At 44.0% G+C, this 16,242-nt stretch overlaps 1 protein-coding gene across 1 annotated transcript in view; it reads left to right on the forward strand.

Moving 5' to 3' along the window:
- Window positions 1-255: 255 nt before the first annotated feature.
- Window positions 256-16,242, forward strand: part of LOC141128961 (protein ABHD15-like) — a 110,605-nt gene continuing 94,618 nt past the window's right edge. Inside the window, exon 1 of the mRNA XM_073616626.1 lies at window positions 256-877. Within this exon, the coding sequence (XP_073472727.1) occupies window positions 428-877 (450 nt within the window). The 5' untranslated portion in view covers window positions 256-427. The remainder of the gene's footprint in view (window positions 878-16,242) is intronic.

The raw sequence follows: 16,242 nt of genomic DNA on the forward strand, positions 1-16,242 counted from the left end.
TGGCCTGGGAAGGAAAGGGGCGAAAGTGCCCTGTATTGAAGTGGTTAAAGGGATAAAACATGGAGAAATGTGCACGTATTGCAGAGATGTACTAAATATGTTTTTTTATATTGCCTTGATGTACACTTCAACTCTAAACTCATGACGCCTGGCTTGCTCTGATGCCATTTCTCGCTCAGGCAGCATGTTTGAACTCTTATGTGTTTGTATCTATCTTCCTCTCCGACACTGGGGAGTGACCGCAATAATAGGCTGTGAAGACACAGCTCCTCCGCCCACTGCTCAGAGTACACAAAACCATGCATTGCCTGAGCTGTCTGTGCTTCTCTGAGATGTGAGAGCATTTCTCAGGACTGCAGCAGCACCTGTCCTGGCCCCCCAGCCAAGTCCTTATCACTGTCCCAGCTGAGCTCTGACTCCTACTGCAATGCTAGAATGGGCTGCCTCTCTAGGCACTCTCCTTCTCCTAGTGTTGTGGTCCTATAAAAAGCACTTCTATCTTTATTTCCCAGCAGCTGTACCTGCAAAGACTGTGGAAGAGCCGAAAGAGGACTACAAACTGATCTGCAAACCTTCTGCGCTGGCCAACTACCTGCTGAGACAGTGCAGAACTTTCTGCGCCTTTTCAAATGTCACCTGGGTGTGGAGAACTTTCCCTAGTCTGCAGACTGTGGTGGCTGTGCTGGGACCTGTGGATAAAGGGGTGCACTTTGTCAGGGAGTTCCTGCAGCTGACAGATGATGGCTTGGTTGCCCTGGACTGGGCTGTAAAGCCTGGACACCATCAGAGGAGGAGGAGGACTTCTAGCAACTCGACCGTGCCTATTCTTATCATTATCCCAAACTCTGTTGGCAAGATCACTAGGAATACCAGCAAGGTAGGAGAGCTTAGCTTGCATGAATTGTTTTTGAGCTCCTGCACACGGATGCAGAGGGGCATACGTTGTTAAGAAGCTGCGTATTTTTGCACCCGGGAGTCACAGGTGTTTGCGTATAGTCATGGACAGCAGCCCATAAAAATCAGTAACAGGCTGACAGATGCTGTAACTGTATGGATATAACCATGCATCTAATATGCATACAGGGATAGATGAGCGGCTCCAGATGCTCATCTGTCCCTGTACGCATGAAACTGCTCACATGTGCGGTTCCATCCCTGCAGCTGTGGTGTCTGTCACTGATTTGTACTGGCTGCTGTATGCAAACACCTGCGCCTACCGAGTGCAAAAATACGCTCCTTCTTGATGGTGTATGGCCCTGTGTGCAGGAGTACTGAAGAATCCTTAGCCAAAATGTTATTTTTGTATAGGGTAGAGAATGGTTAACTCATAATATTGTTGTGTGTGTTTTTGTTGTGTTTTGTTTTGTTAAGCCTGTGCTCCATTGGGGAGATTTTCTTCATTTCCTGTCTCAAGACACAACATAAAGCGAGAGGAGAGGTCTCCAACGTAAGCAGTTGTTCACACCATGTCCGTTGAGCTGCGTTGCTCTATATACTGTAGATCAATGCAAGCCCAATATAAGGGCACATAAAAAAAAAAAAAAAAAAAACAGCTCTATGTGCCCTGTTCACACCATACATGTGCGGTGGTGTGTGCTGCATAAACCTGCAGCAAGTATGCATTTTTAAGCAGCACAATTCACTGTACAGCATGTAACCACAGTGTGTCACAAAATTCTGAATCGCATAGAGTTTAAAGAGGAGCGCCAGTCGTTTTTGTGTTTTTATTAAGAGCCAGCAACTACAAAAAGTGTAGTTGCTGACTTTTAATAAAGCGCGCTCACCCGTCCCAGGATCCATTGATGTGCTCACCCGAACCATCGCTTGTCTCCCTCTCCCCTCCCCGGTGCCAGCATTTCAACTGTGGGCACCGAGCTGTGACAGTTTGCGGCTTCACAGCCAGGTGCGCACTGCGCGTGTCGTTCTGCGCCTGCTAAATGGTCCGGTAGTATTCTGGGACCTGTGGGGTGTCCCAGTCGTCTGCAAGGAGGGAGGGGGAAAGAACTTCCGCTCAGATCTACTAGGCGATCCGAGCGGAAGTGGGAGCGGGTATTTGTCAAAGCTAGGTATCCCCACCCCAAAAATAATTGCATGCCAAATGTGGCATTGGAGGGGGGGAGGAGTGCTTAAAGCGAAACATCCCCTTTTGGATGGAGCTCCGCTTTAATGTGTTATTTTGTGACACTTCAACAAAGGTATAAAAATTGTGATGGGTTGTAACACTGTGTCTCACTGCACATATACCAGAGTGTGTGCAGGCTGGTGTGAACAAGGGAAATCTTCCCTTCTCACCAATATAAGTGTCCCCATTGGAAGATTACTCTTCCTTTACCTGTTCAATGATCCAAACTTTTTCCTTACTTCCTACTTACTGTTTAGGGAACAATGGTCACCAGTACAGAGAGGTGAGTCTCTCCAGTGGAGAGGCAAACAGCAGTAAAGACCTGACAGGGGTTCTAATCCTCGCTTTGAGCCTTGTCACGCTGATTTCCCTAACCCCACATTAACACATGTAACCTCAATGCATATGTGTAGTAGCTGGCAATGCACCTGCAGTGTTGTGGTGTACTGCTCTGCCAAATACTGCAGGTGTGGTTTCTATCTGTGTGTGCAAATACTACTAGCCCATTTAAAATGAATGGGCTGCCTTAAAGCAGCATGCCATGACACATGACAACACGTGTCTTAATGCAACGCATAGTGTAAATGAGCCTCGCTTTATCTAAAAAGTAAAAAAAAATAAATAAAGAAATGGCTTTAGGACTCTCTAATGCTGAACTAACTTATGGATAAGGGTCAACCTATCTGCCATTAAATGATAAAATCATTAACCAGCAGACATCCATTGTCACATAAGTCACTTTTCAGAATATTGTAGATGGGTGTTACAGAAATATACTGCAGCTCTTTGTGAAGTGTGCATGACTATAGGAAAATTTTAGGCAATGCAGGCTTTCGTTTAAAGGTGTCCATAAAACTTATGGTTACAATGACAAGTATGGTGGCGTGTCTGGTGGACACAATGTTACTTGTCTGTGTCTAATAAGGTAAGTTGCCTTTGCAATAATTTCATTCTTTTGTGATCCAGAATGATGGCCAGGTAGCATCCCTATTAAATTTGTATAAGGGCTCATTCACACCATGTCCACTGAATTATGTTGATTTACATAGATCACCTCAAGGGCACATAGAAAACAGTAGTTTTCCACGTGCCCCGTTTACACCATACAAGTATGATGCAGTGCACTGCATTGTCCCCAATGCCCTCCCCTCCCCCTGCAGCCACCATCACATCTAAAATCAACGTGGTTGCACTCCACCTGCGCTGCTGTATTATTTATTCAGAGGAATCTGTTAACCCCTAGGCGCCGATGGCATGAAAATACACAGGCTCTTGGTGGGAGGGCCTTGGCCCAGAGAGGCCGCATATTTGCATACCAATTGGCTTCTTGCGAATTGGGAGTGTTCCGATCATGTGACAGCCAATCATGGTGGTCATGTGATCATAAACCCCGCCTCCCGGCGTCTAAAATCCCTCAAAGGGCCGGGAGGTGCAAAGGGGTTAATGAATAAAATACAAGTCCCGTCTGCCACCGCAACAGGAAAAAAGAAAAAACATATTTTTTTTTCTATAAAAATATGTGCATTTTATTTTTTCTCCTTTTTAAAAGGTGAACTTATCCTTTTAAAGTAAATGGAAAGGCAACTTTTTTTTTTTTGCCATTTTTGGACATGCTTAGAGGAGGGTAAAACTCCTGTCCCACTTTTTTTCGCCATGTATGTCTTATTAGGGAGATTTCCCTCTACTTCCTGTCCTCTCAACTAACAGAAAGCTAAAGGATATCTTTCAAATGTGAAGGAAATCCCATCGTTGACAGTTGTCATGGAAACACATCTCCCCATTGGAAGATTTGCCCTATATTCCTGTTCTGAAGGCAACTGAAAATTTTTAATCTACCTGCACTTTCATTAATGGTGACATTGGTTATCAGGACATTTATAGAGGGTGAATCTCCCTAACTGGAACACGCGTTTAAAAAAACCCAACCGTGGTTCTAACACCTCTGTACTCCTCTCCTCCAAATCTAAAAAATAAGTTTTGCCTTTAGTTATACTTTAAGGCTAGCCATCTGAATGGGATAGGGTGGAGGTGGCAAAAGAATAGAGTGCATACAAGGCACCCAAGAGTGATTTGAGAACCTGGTACCAAAAGAAAAGTATATCTGCAATCTTGCCTACAAGCCTGGACTGTGCTGGACATTGTAGTCCCATTCACTTTCCATCACTATGATAATGCTGCAGGCCTTAGTGTAGTGGTCCCGAAAATGTACCCCACAAGCAGGATGTGGCCCTTGCTTGCCTTTAACAACCTTTTGGAACTCTATTCCTCTCAACGGTTTTGCCCACTGACACCAACGATGGGGCACTATACTATCTGACCCCAACAATGGGGCACTGTTTATCCCCCTTAAGCCAACAATGGCACATTAGTTGTCCTATTGACACCCAACATTAGGTACTATTTCTTGCATTGACCCCAACCACGGGGCACTATTCCTCTCACTTACACCAATGATGGGGTGTTATACCTTCTGATGAAACCAATGTTGGGGCTCTTTGCCTTCCACTGGCACCAGCAATGAGGCACTATTCCTCCACTCACTAGCCACAAACACTAGGCCATTTTTTTTTTTTTTTTTTTTTTTTTACTCCCACTGTTTACCAAACCTGGGGCATTGTTTACATCCACGGACCACAGTCTGGCTGAATATTTTCTACTGGCACCAACGATGGGGTTCTCCATACCATACTTTTTTACTGACGCCAATAATGGGACACTATACTTTACTTTCTATTGACACCAGCCATTGGGCGCTATGCCTCCACTCAATAGCCACAAACACTAAGCCATTTATTTACTCACGCTGTTACCAAACCTGGAGCACTGTTTACTTCCACTGACCACAGTCTGGCTGAATACCTTCTACTGACACCAACGATGGGGCACTCTTCCGTGCCATACCTTTTACTGACGCCAACAATGGGGCACTATTGTTTCTACTGACACCAGCCACAGTCTGGCTGCCCTAAAGGTCTGAAGGAGTGTGTACTGGCACTTTGTTTAGAAAGTTTGGGGACCCCAGGCTTGGTGGAATGCAGCCAAAAGTGACATTGATGTGCTACCTCATTTAGTACTAGTGATCCAGCACTTAGATATGTTGCATGTTAGAGGGTGGGGATATTTGTGTACAGAACACACTGGCCAAATTTGAAGATAATAAGCAGCTGTTAGCTACTTGCATCATTTAACACTGCCTTATTAACGTTAAACATAGTGGTTAAGTGTTGATAAGTATTAGTTTGTGGTCTGTTTTCGGTAATGAATTCATGGTGTGGCCTAAAATGAGAAAATTTTAGGTCTGGGTTTACTATGCACACCTCAGGCAAAGAAGGAGCTAAGAATTAACACAACCTGTCATGTTTCCAGACTGCAATAATCTTGTAACTTTTAACGAGATCAAGTATAACTAGAGTCGCTGGTTACGTGGTTAGAAAAAAGAGAGACTTGCTGCATCATTTTACATGCAAAGAGTGTCTGTCATCAGTATTCAGCTCACTTATTTGTTTAAAGCAGAACTCCGGGAAAAACTTGTTTCCATGTCCTTGTTGCTGATCTCCTACCTTCACCAACTATGCAATCCATGTTCTTCTGAGCTCTGTAGTTCCTCTGTAGTAGCCTGCTGATCTTGCTGAAAAACCATTACTGCTCTGTGGTTTCCTGTATCTAAGACCGCTGGCTGCTATTCCTCCTGTATCCTCAGCCAGCGGTCTTGGCACTTCCTACCAGTAGAGCGAGCAGGAAGGAAATAGAAATGTGCTCTGCGCCCCGATCCCACCCTGTTGTGTGACGATCGCAAATTAATTTTCGCTATGGTCACATTACAGTTCTCCCCGACAATCAGGAGGCGGGTCTGTGAGGCTTGTTTCCCAATTGACCAAAGCGCCAGGTGATCCTACTGGATGTCTAGCGCTTTGGCGGAAGAGGAGACACAGAAGGGAGGAAGCCTGAGGAGCGGACACTGGAGCCACCGCTGCCCACCACTGAAGGAGAGGCGGAGGACAGCCCTGCCACTGCAGGAGGGGAGGAGAGCCCCACCACACAGTGGGTAAGTGCCGCCGGACCACCCGCGGGTGGTCAGTGCTGCGTGTGGTCCGGTGGGTGGTCAGTTCTGTGGGTGGTCCCACTGGTGGTCAGAGCCACGCCACCTGGCGGCGGGGGGGTTGGTGTATGTTTGCCGCCTCCCCAAAAGAAGAACCCACTGGCCGCCACTAAGAAGGAGGGGTGTGAGTTATAATGAAGTGGGCTTCAATTATGGTTTAAAGAGAGAAGAGGATATGATGCAATCACTGTTCTAACAGATCCTCCTTGGCAAAATAAATGATGCATTTTTTTGAATTAGAAAGTGGACTTCCTGAAAATTCAATTAGACTTTTCTCTTCAATGGTAAGGAATTTCACAAATGTAATAACTGTTTAGTGTTTTGTGTGGGGGTGTACTAATGTGTTTTGTTTTTTTGTTTTTGTTTTTTTTTTTTTCTAATCCCGGCGTTCTGCTTTAACGTGACCTGTCGTCATTTCATGAAAAAACGTTAGTACATTTCAAAAATCTAAAGTAAATAAGCTATGTAGATTTAACCATTCCAATATGTATGAATTTGAAAAGAGACGCTGGGCTAATTTGAAAAAGATGAAAGAAATTAATACAGATTAGCGTTGTCCATATTAACCAATCTTCTCCTTTTTTGCACTTTTTACAATCAACTTCAGAAATGATGACAACTTGAACCTACTGGTTGCTGTAAACGACATACACACCTATTGACAGATTTCAGGGTGACTGTTGAGGAAGGACTTTGGTGCTTATTCATTTTTTTTTTTTTTTTTTTTCAGACTTTACGTGATTGTATTGAATTTGTGACATTCCAGGAAAAGTTTAGCACTTCCATACACATCAAGAATGTGCACAATGGTGTCAGCTGAGTGGTACATCAGTAATAAATTTTACGGGCAGACAAAACAATCATTGAGAATCCAAAAAGCTTTAAGGGCTAATAGTTCACATGAAGAAATAATAACCTTGGGAACGAATAATATGAAGAAAAACCGTAACTTCCAAATAGCAGGAACATTTCACGGTGTTCTAGAGCAGTTGAGATACTTGATGGGTATTATTTCGTTCTAACGTGGACAATTTATAAAAATCATTGGTATCATCACATTGTTCTTTGGAAGACCTATAACTGAAGTGCAACTCGTATAGTACCATTTGCAAGATGTGTTCACGTGTAAAATGGCTACATTGTGATCAAATTGCCCTTGCCATTTTTATACAGCTGCTCAGGTTGAATACATAACCTTTATTTGGTAGTCAGTCCTGTTTATGCCTCCCAATGAGATAGAACTAGAAAAAGTATTTTACTCAGATATTGCCAGAAAATGTGGTGGTTCGTGGTCTTAAACAACATCCACATTTTAAAGTGGGTCATTCTATGTAGGTGTAGCAAAGTCTCGGTGCCCCTGAAGCCCAACGGTGACCTCCAGAGTTGGGGACAGCTGACATCCTTCAGTGTAGATTGGGTTACAAGGCATGGTGGGTGTAATGCAAGATGAGCAGGTGGGTGCCAGATACTTTTTGAATGTAAAGAGATTTATTGTCTCTTAAACAGAACTGTGGGAGAGAGGGTTAGGGCCAGGACACCCTTAAGTAAATGCAATGTTAATTGGCAGACTCTTAGACTTCTATAGGTAGACAGCTGTACAGGTGAAAGCCTCCAGCCAGACAAAACTTCTGTATAGGTAGGACCGCTGTCTCCTATGGCAACAATCATGTAGTTGTTACTAATGGTAAAGGTATTCAACTATCTGCAACACGAACAGTCATCTTTACCCCATACTTGCTCACTGTGGGTCTTCCCTCAACAAGCTCCCAGTCTCTCACTAGACTTCAGATCCACTAGCCACTGGATCCCCTGAGCTCTTTCACTATAGCACTCAGTATCTTCCTCAAGCGTCACCTCCGATTCACTGCTGGGTCCCTGGCTTGGCACTCGGAGATACTCCTCAAGCTTCACCCCTGCTTGGCACTTCACAAGCGTCACCTCTGCTGTCCTGCTGGGTCCCTGACTTGGCACTTGCTGATGCTTTCCCACTTCTTCACCGTCCCCGGTTGGCGAGAAGTCTGCTCTGGTACTGGCCTCAGCTTACTCACAATGGTCTCCGGTAGCAAGGTGGATGGTCCCTTTGTGGCAACCGCTTCCCCTCTACCTCCGACCACGACTGGTTCCTGGCAGGCAGAACCATTACTTCTGGTTGGGTGGCCTGCAGTCCACACCCTGCACTACTTCTGGATAGGCACCCAGATATCCTAGCAGCCAGATGTCCCTGGGATAGGCCTTAGATTTCTGGCCTAGCAGCCCGGGGCAATATGACACACATCCACCCAGACAGCTGTCCAGGTAGCACAGAACCCCGATCACCTGACTCCACCCAAATAAATAGGCTCTCCCAGCAGGCCAAGGGACCCAAGAAAATCCCTGCCCATTAGCTGAGACACCCCATCAATTCCTAATCTGCCCATGCAATGCCCTTGTTATCTAATGTCACCAGACACAAAGCCATCTAGTGACAGAAAAGAGAATTGCAGCAATTCCAGAATTGGGGCAAAATCAATTGACCTCCTAACAATTGGCCATGTCAACTATCACTTGGCAAATAAATTTAATAGCAACCCTGCCTAAACATCAGGGTGCTACATCGGATAAGGTGGGGCAGACTTTGATTTCCCAGCTATGTCTTTACAGGACCACAGTACTTACCCTCAGCACAGTGGCAATTTGAAAAACTTGCTTTTTTAATTTAGCATGTGATGTCAGTTGTGGAGCTTAATTCTCCATCTTTTTCCATACAGAGCTGTGTATTGTAAAGAGTTTTTTTATAATCATGGAATGTGTTCAGGTATATGCCATACCATTTCATAACCCTACAATAACAAAGGAACACACGTAACCACTGAGACGCATAGGCTCATTTATGACCAACTAATAAACCAATACCCCCCCCAAAAAAAGACACAGAAACTGATTAAGTTGGAAATGGGGTAAGGCCACAGTTTTATTGAACTTTTCAAAAGTACAACTTTCCAAATGTACCAAACAACAATGCCAGTCACAGTATACCATGAGCACTCATAAATATAAACTCACATAGTCTGAGGCCTGTCCTTACCATCAGTGCCAGACAGGTACTAGACTGACACCAGAATTTAACTTGAGGGCATAGCCCATAAAGCAACATCAATTGCTGGCAAGGTCAAAACCGCCACATGCAAGCCAGTGGTACACTGACGAGCGCCCCACCACAGCCAGCACCTGCTCAACACCAAATTGTAGGCCGAGGTGTACATATTTAGGCCAATCATTTAAATTAACCCCATCAGGTCTTAATAAATACTGTTATCTCCCTCAAGATCCCAGCGGCAGACAACAATGCCACCAATCCTGTGGACAAATTTGAAAACCTAGGCATTCATCTTGTGGCAAAACAATGTTGGACCAAATAATAGGTAAAACTGGCACAGCACAGAGCAATACCATGCCTAATAGAGGAGGTGGAATCTACAGGCCAGTAATGCCCTATATTGTTGCCCCATACATGAATGATAAGAATGAAGGGGCCTAAAACAAATTGTCTCAGGTAATACCAGCAGCCAGTGTAGGCCATGAAAACTGTGACAACGAATTCTGCAAATTGCAAAGGAAAATTCTCCCCACAGTATCAAAATTCGGCATTGGCAAGAGGCCCAATAAACGAAGGAGTTAAGGATGATCCAAAGTAATTCTGGGGAGAGACATGAAATCAGAACACAAGGTGAGGAAGAACATGTAGCAGAAATTCTAATGATTCCCATCTACCTAAAAGCCATCTTTGTCATCCGCAGAGAGGCAGTTAACCACCTGGCCATAATAGGTAAGGGCTCTAACAGCAAAATGTTAAACAACAAATAGTTGGGCCAATGAGGCCGGCCAAGGTTCAGCAGACCAGTCATCCTGGAATAAAATGCCAAAGCTAGAGGAGCTGAATACAGACCTGTAAAAAAAACTCCAGCTGTGTGTTCGACAACTCTTCCATTCAAAGAAGGACCATTAGAGGAGTGCAAGAAGGACAACCGCGCTTCCAAGTCATCAGGCATCGGAGCTGATCATTAGTACGTAATGACGTGTATCTGATATACATATCATAGATGTCCACAGAAGGCACTGCCCATCAGAAGTATGTGGCATGTGAAAACAAGATGGCCCAAAAAGGTTGAAGCTGCTACAGTCATAGCTTCCTAGAGTCCCTTGTGAATTTAACCAAGGAAAGAAGCTAACCCCAGGAAGTCGGCAGACCATCACCACAATGTCAATCTCAATGCCCAAAAAGACAGAAGATGGGCAGGACCTTCCATGTTGTTGGGATGGAACAGTTGTAGTGTACAGGAAGGAAGCGAAAGGCAGATTCAATGTTAGCCTTCACCAGAAGGGTAGAAGCACCAGAGAACTTTGGCAAAGAAAGTGCTGTATCAAAAGTGAAGTATTGGTCCCAAGAATTCTCCTGATCAATACCACCATTAACTGACAAAAGCCTGCAGGGAAAGAAAGTGTTGTATAAGCTGAGGGGGGAAAATTTATATATATATATATATATATATATATATATATATATATATATATATATATATATATATATATATATATATATATATATATATATATATATATATATATATATATATATATATATATATATGTGTAAGATTCAGGCCTCCCTACTGAGAGGGTACTGGTCTAGCCATTGCAACATCCTTGAGACTTTCACTGGCATCCTTTGTCTTAGGAGGAGGGTTGAACTTGGAACCTGGTTTGGTAGGTGATGTATTCCCCATTCAGAAAGTTGACTGCTGGGTAAGCACCACCACCAACGGAAAAGTCGAGCGCACACAGTGGCTCTCATTGAACCGTCATCAGTTGCCTATTTGTATACCACTGACGATCTGTGCATGTGACTGAAAAGAAGTTGGCCTGTGCTGGCACATGAGTAATAACCATGTGCAGAGTAAGTCAGCGCTAGAATGAATAAAGTTGGCAGCTACCAATGCAGGTCAATCTACATTGACTATAGACTAACATTTTGGCAGTCAAAACTTAGTTATTTCCAGGCAGCCATTTTTAGGCAAAAGTGGGTATCAAAATTAAACAGCACAGGCCTCCATATATTTTGTACACCTCCCAACTGAGATCCACAGAACTAAATAGGGAAGGGACTAATTCTGTAATTTTATTTTTTTCAGACCAATGCATAGGCACAGAAACCCTGCAGCCAGTTCCCAACAATACCAGGAAGCTGCTTAGATGTTCACCCTCCAGTATTAACATCAATATCTTTCTATATGTCAACTGTCTGTGTATCAAAAAGTACCAGCATCAGCACATCAGTGAACTCATGGTGCCATTTTTAAAATGTATTTATTCAATCCTCTGTACTAAGTGCAAATCGAAAAAATTTTATAGAGGGCCACCCAGGTGAGAACCAGACCCTGGGGATGGGGTGGGAGCCACATCTGGCGTGACAGCCAATAAAGTAAACATAAGATTTGATTGGACTGCTGCACAAATGCATCAGTGGCCCTAAAACGGCTACACTTGATTTATCTCAGACCACCCTATAATTATACTTGCCCTATGGAGGTGGAGTAGGAGGACTGATGATTGCTTGCTGGAAGGAGAGTCTGGAGTTTAGGAGTTGACCCTGTGTGTCAGAGGTTGTGCCGGGACATACAAGGTTAATAAGGAGCCTCCTGCCTCAAGTGACACAGAAGCTCTGTCAGAGAATCCCGAGGCATGTCACTTGGGGAGGCTGTAACACTGAAATCACATGTCACTGAAGAGAAGGAGCTGAGTGAAATGCTGGAGGGGATGAGAGCTGATCTTATACATCAGTTACTGCCCTGTAGGGCGCAGGGAACTCAGTCTCTCTGACAGAATCCAGGGACTGAGATGCTGCAAGTGTCCAAGGTCTGAGGTCCATTCACATGTGATGGCAGTGCTCTGGGAATCCTAGGATGGGGAAGGCGGTGTCCATTATTAGAGGCAGATGCTGTATTAAAAGTCCTCACAGGTTGTGGGCAGAGGAGTGAGTGGTGAAAGTAGGAGAGGAGCCAGTAGCAGCGGTGAAGGGCCCCATCCCATGTAGGAATGAGCATAGGGGAAGGATGCTGGGTGTAGAGGCGAGACACCTTCTGATAAGAGCAGCACTTTTCAGGGGATGTGATGGCTGAGGGACAGACTCTGGTGTGAGTAGCCAATCCTTAGGGAGCCACCCACAGTGATGCCATGCTTCCAGCAGTCAAGGCTTCCTTTCCCTAAAGGCGGTTCAAGGGGCCTTCATTCTTTGTTTAAAAGTAAATGGTAACCATTTTCAGTTAGTAGTAGACATTATGGGAAACTGAAATGTAGAAAACCAAGGGCAATGCTATTATCTCCAGTCTGTTGATATTACAATTGTAATTTCAAGTTTTATTTGCAGCTCATTGTCTTTTAGATATTTTTTTCAAGGCAGATGGATGATCGTTCAGTACAGACAGACTATTCACAAAAGCCAGGAACAGTCTGTATTAGAATCTTATAGTTTATACACATTTATGTACTGTATACATAGTTCTATTCAGCACACAACTTGTTTTAAATGGGCCTGTCATTTTTTCATAAACATACATTTTTAAAAGTATGTCTTAGCTGCATTGATCATGATTCTGAAACACATGGAGCTGCCTGCTTCTGACACGTATTAAACACGTATTCCCCTATTTAAAGCGGAGATCCACCCAAAAAAGTGGAACTTCCGCTCCTTTGTCTCCTCTCCCCCTCCGGTGCCACAATTGGCACCTTTCAGGGGGGAGGGGGTACAGGATACCTGTCTTTGACAGGTATCAGGTTCCCACTTCCGGGAGTCCGGGCTGCGGCCCGTGACATCACCGCGGGGCTCCCGCCTCCTCTCCCTGTCGCTGGGCCAATATGAGAGAGAGGAGCGGGGCCTCTCGCGAATGCGCAGTAGGGTTCCCGGCGTGAAGCCCTAAGGCTACACTGCCGGGTACCCTTACACGCAATGGCGCTGGCAGCACCCGACAGCTGATGGAAACCTCAGTTGCGGTGCCGACATCATGGGACTGGTAAGTGTCCTATTGTTAAAAGCCAGCAGCTACAGTATGTGTAGCTGCTGGCTTTTAACTTTTTTTTTTTTTTTTTTTTTTTTGGGGAGAAACACCGCTTTTAAATAGGGCAAAATACTGTTATGTTGTACAAGGTGCATTGACCCATTTTACTTTACTGTTGTCCATGAAAGCACCACTAGAAATCATTGTGGATTCTAGTAGCACCACGTGGAGGTGAAAATGTTAAGTAGAATTTCAAATTATTCCAACCTACTATTTATTTTACCCTGCATAAACCCCCTCTCCCAGCAGGCTTGAGGCCTCTGCAGATTCCTTTGTAGCTCTAGCCAAGGCAGCAGTAATGTAAGTATTTATTTGTATTGGATGAACTTATCACTCAATTCATTTTGTCATCCTCTGCACATTAGGATTTACACTTTAAGTCCACCCTAACACTAAAATGCCTGCACCTACAGATATCCATGATCTAACACTAACCTATCTAGCCGTGTGTAAAAAAAAAAAAAAAAAAAAAAGAAATCGGTATACATACTATATATTTTTTTTTTTTTTTTATCCGATCCAGTCTCCAGTGGTGGAAGCTTTTCAGAGGACACAGCCGACAATGGCTGTGAAATGAACTAGGGAGTGACATTACCCATAGAGTTACTATGAGGCTTCTGTTGTTGGATGTGTCCCCTGCCCCCGCTTCCACAACAAAGCCGCAGCTGGCAGCTCAGCATGGAATCGGTCAGATTGGCTTTAGAAAAGGTATGCATACTGACGACTTCTTTACAGGGCTAGATAGGTTACAGTTGGATTGTGGATGTCTGTAGATGTAGGGATTTTAGTGTTAGGATGCACTTCTATTTCAAGCTGGTCATACATAGTACAATTTTGTTTTGGGGAAAATTTATTTATATATATATATATATATATATATATATATATATATATATATATATATATAATATTATTTTATTTTCTCACTGTGATTTGTGGTTTACATTCCGGAAATATCACACTTATTGTACTGCGTATGTAACACCCTCAAGTGTGTTCTACAAGTATTGATAGAGTAGGAAAATATATTCTGGCCAGGAATAACCTGAGTCACTAAATTGGGTCAGGGTTATCAGGGACCAGGGTTGGATGACTCATCTTGGCAGCTCTCTGGTGTCTTCCCCTGGTGTCTGGAACTAGAACTAGAGGGTGGGGGCTAGGAGGAGCTTCCCTAAATACTGGTGGGGCCCCAGCCAATCCCCAGAAGTGGACTAGCAGGGGGCTGGAACTTGGACATGGGTCATGCCAGCAGCGCAGTCGGGTAAAGATGGAGATGCAGTGTTGAGAAGGCTGTCATGGTCCTGAGGGGTACCCCCTAGTCCCCTACTCTTGGGAGGGGGAGGGTTCTGCCTTGAGCTGGGGCTCGGGTGACGGAAGAATCCTGCCAAAGACACAAAGGAGGAAGCTTTCCTGGAGGCACAGGAGCAAAGAGAGGACAGAGTGAGTAGTGCAATACTGGTGGGAACTAACAAAGTCTGCCTTGAAGACAGCAGTGGGCTTACGTTTTCTACCTTTTTTTTTTTCTTTTTTTCCAGCGAGATCTTGAGAGAGTCAGCCAGGTGGGCTGGTGTAGAGGCAGCCAGGTGGGCTGGCATTGCCTGAAGAAGTGGAGCTGAGACCAACGGCCATAAGGGGAAGCAGAAGGAAAGATCACATGCAGTTCACTTCATATGTGCTGCTGTTAAGGGACTGTGAGTTCCTGCCTGTAATGGGTTGCTACTTAACTGACAAGGAGTCTGTCAAGTTCCCTCAGGAGTGAACCAGCAGAGACTGTGTAAAGTAGAGCAAGTGTGCGTAGGAGGAAGAAGTTGAAGTTGTACATAGGAAGTTTGTCCCTGAAGTTCTCATTAGTCAAGTGGGCATCCCATACAGTAATCTCGCCATTCCCATCCAAGTTTTTAACCCCCCTAATAAAACAACCAAAACAAAGATACGGACTGTTTTCGAAGTATTGTGTACCTGAAGATTGGGTGTGCCTGGCTGTGTAGGAGTGGGGGATCCCTTTTTCATCTGCAGCTCCTATGTGGGGTGTGCTACACGTATGTGCATCTCAAACTCAATGTACAGATTAAAGCGCTGGCCTGGCAATTGAACAAACTGTTCCTGTGTTCTCATACGAAATTTGTTGACTCCTTAAGATGCTGCCAAATGTTCTGAATGTATGGCCAGCTTGTTCTGCCCTCTTCACATGATTTTCGGTTGGGACTCATAATACACTCCTGGTCTTGCCTCACTGTTTGGCTCCCTACCTTTTACTGTAGATGTGACTTTTTATGGTCTATTGTCAGCTTAATTAAGCCTCCATTAAATACTAATTTAGCCTTTCTATTTATAGCTATATAGTTCTTGCATTCTCGGTACAGGTTTAAACTACAGGATTAATTTTGTTTTGTTGGTTTAGTCTATTTACTTTTTACATATATTAAGTAACCAATCTGTTTAACATATACTATACTGTATATTATAAAAATAAGAGGTTAAACAATACAGATCTTTCTTTGCCTTTAGGCTATTTGCATTTATGGAGGGAGGAATTTCCAACGGAGTGCACAGAGGAGACTGTATACAGTGTGTGTGATATTTATTTAAAACATTTATATACAGTATCTCACAAAAGTGAGTACACCCCTCACATTTTTGTAAATATTTTATTATATCTTTTCATGTGACAACACTGAAGAAATTACACTTTGCTACAATGTAAAGTAGTGAGTGTACAGCTTATATAACAGTGTAAATTTGCTGTCCCCTCAAAATAACTCAACACACAGCCATTACTGTCTAAACCGCTGGCAACAAAAGTGAGTACACCCCTAAGTGAAAATGTCCAAATTGGGCCAAAAGTGTCAATATTTTGTGTGGCCACCATTATTTTCCAGCACTGCCTTAAGCCTCTTGGGCACGGAGTTCACCAGAGCTTCACAGGTTGC

This window comes from Aquarana catesbeiana, linkage group LG02 (genome assembly GCF_042186555.1).
Source record: "Aquarana catesbeiana isolate 2022-GZ linkage group LG02, ASM4218655v1, whole genome shotgun sequence".
NCBI lineage: Eukaryota > Metazoa > Chordata > Amphibia > Anura > Ranidae > Aquarana > Aquarana catesbeiana.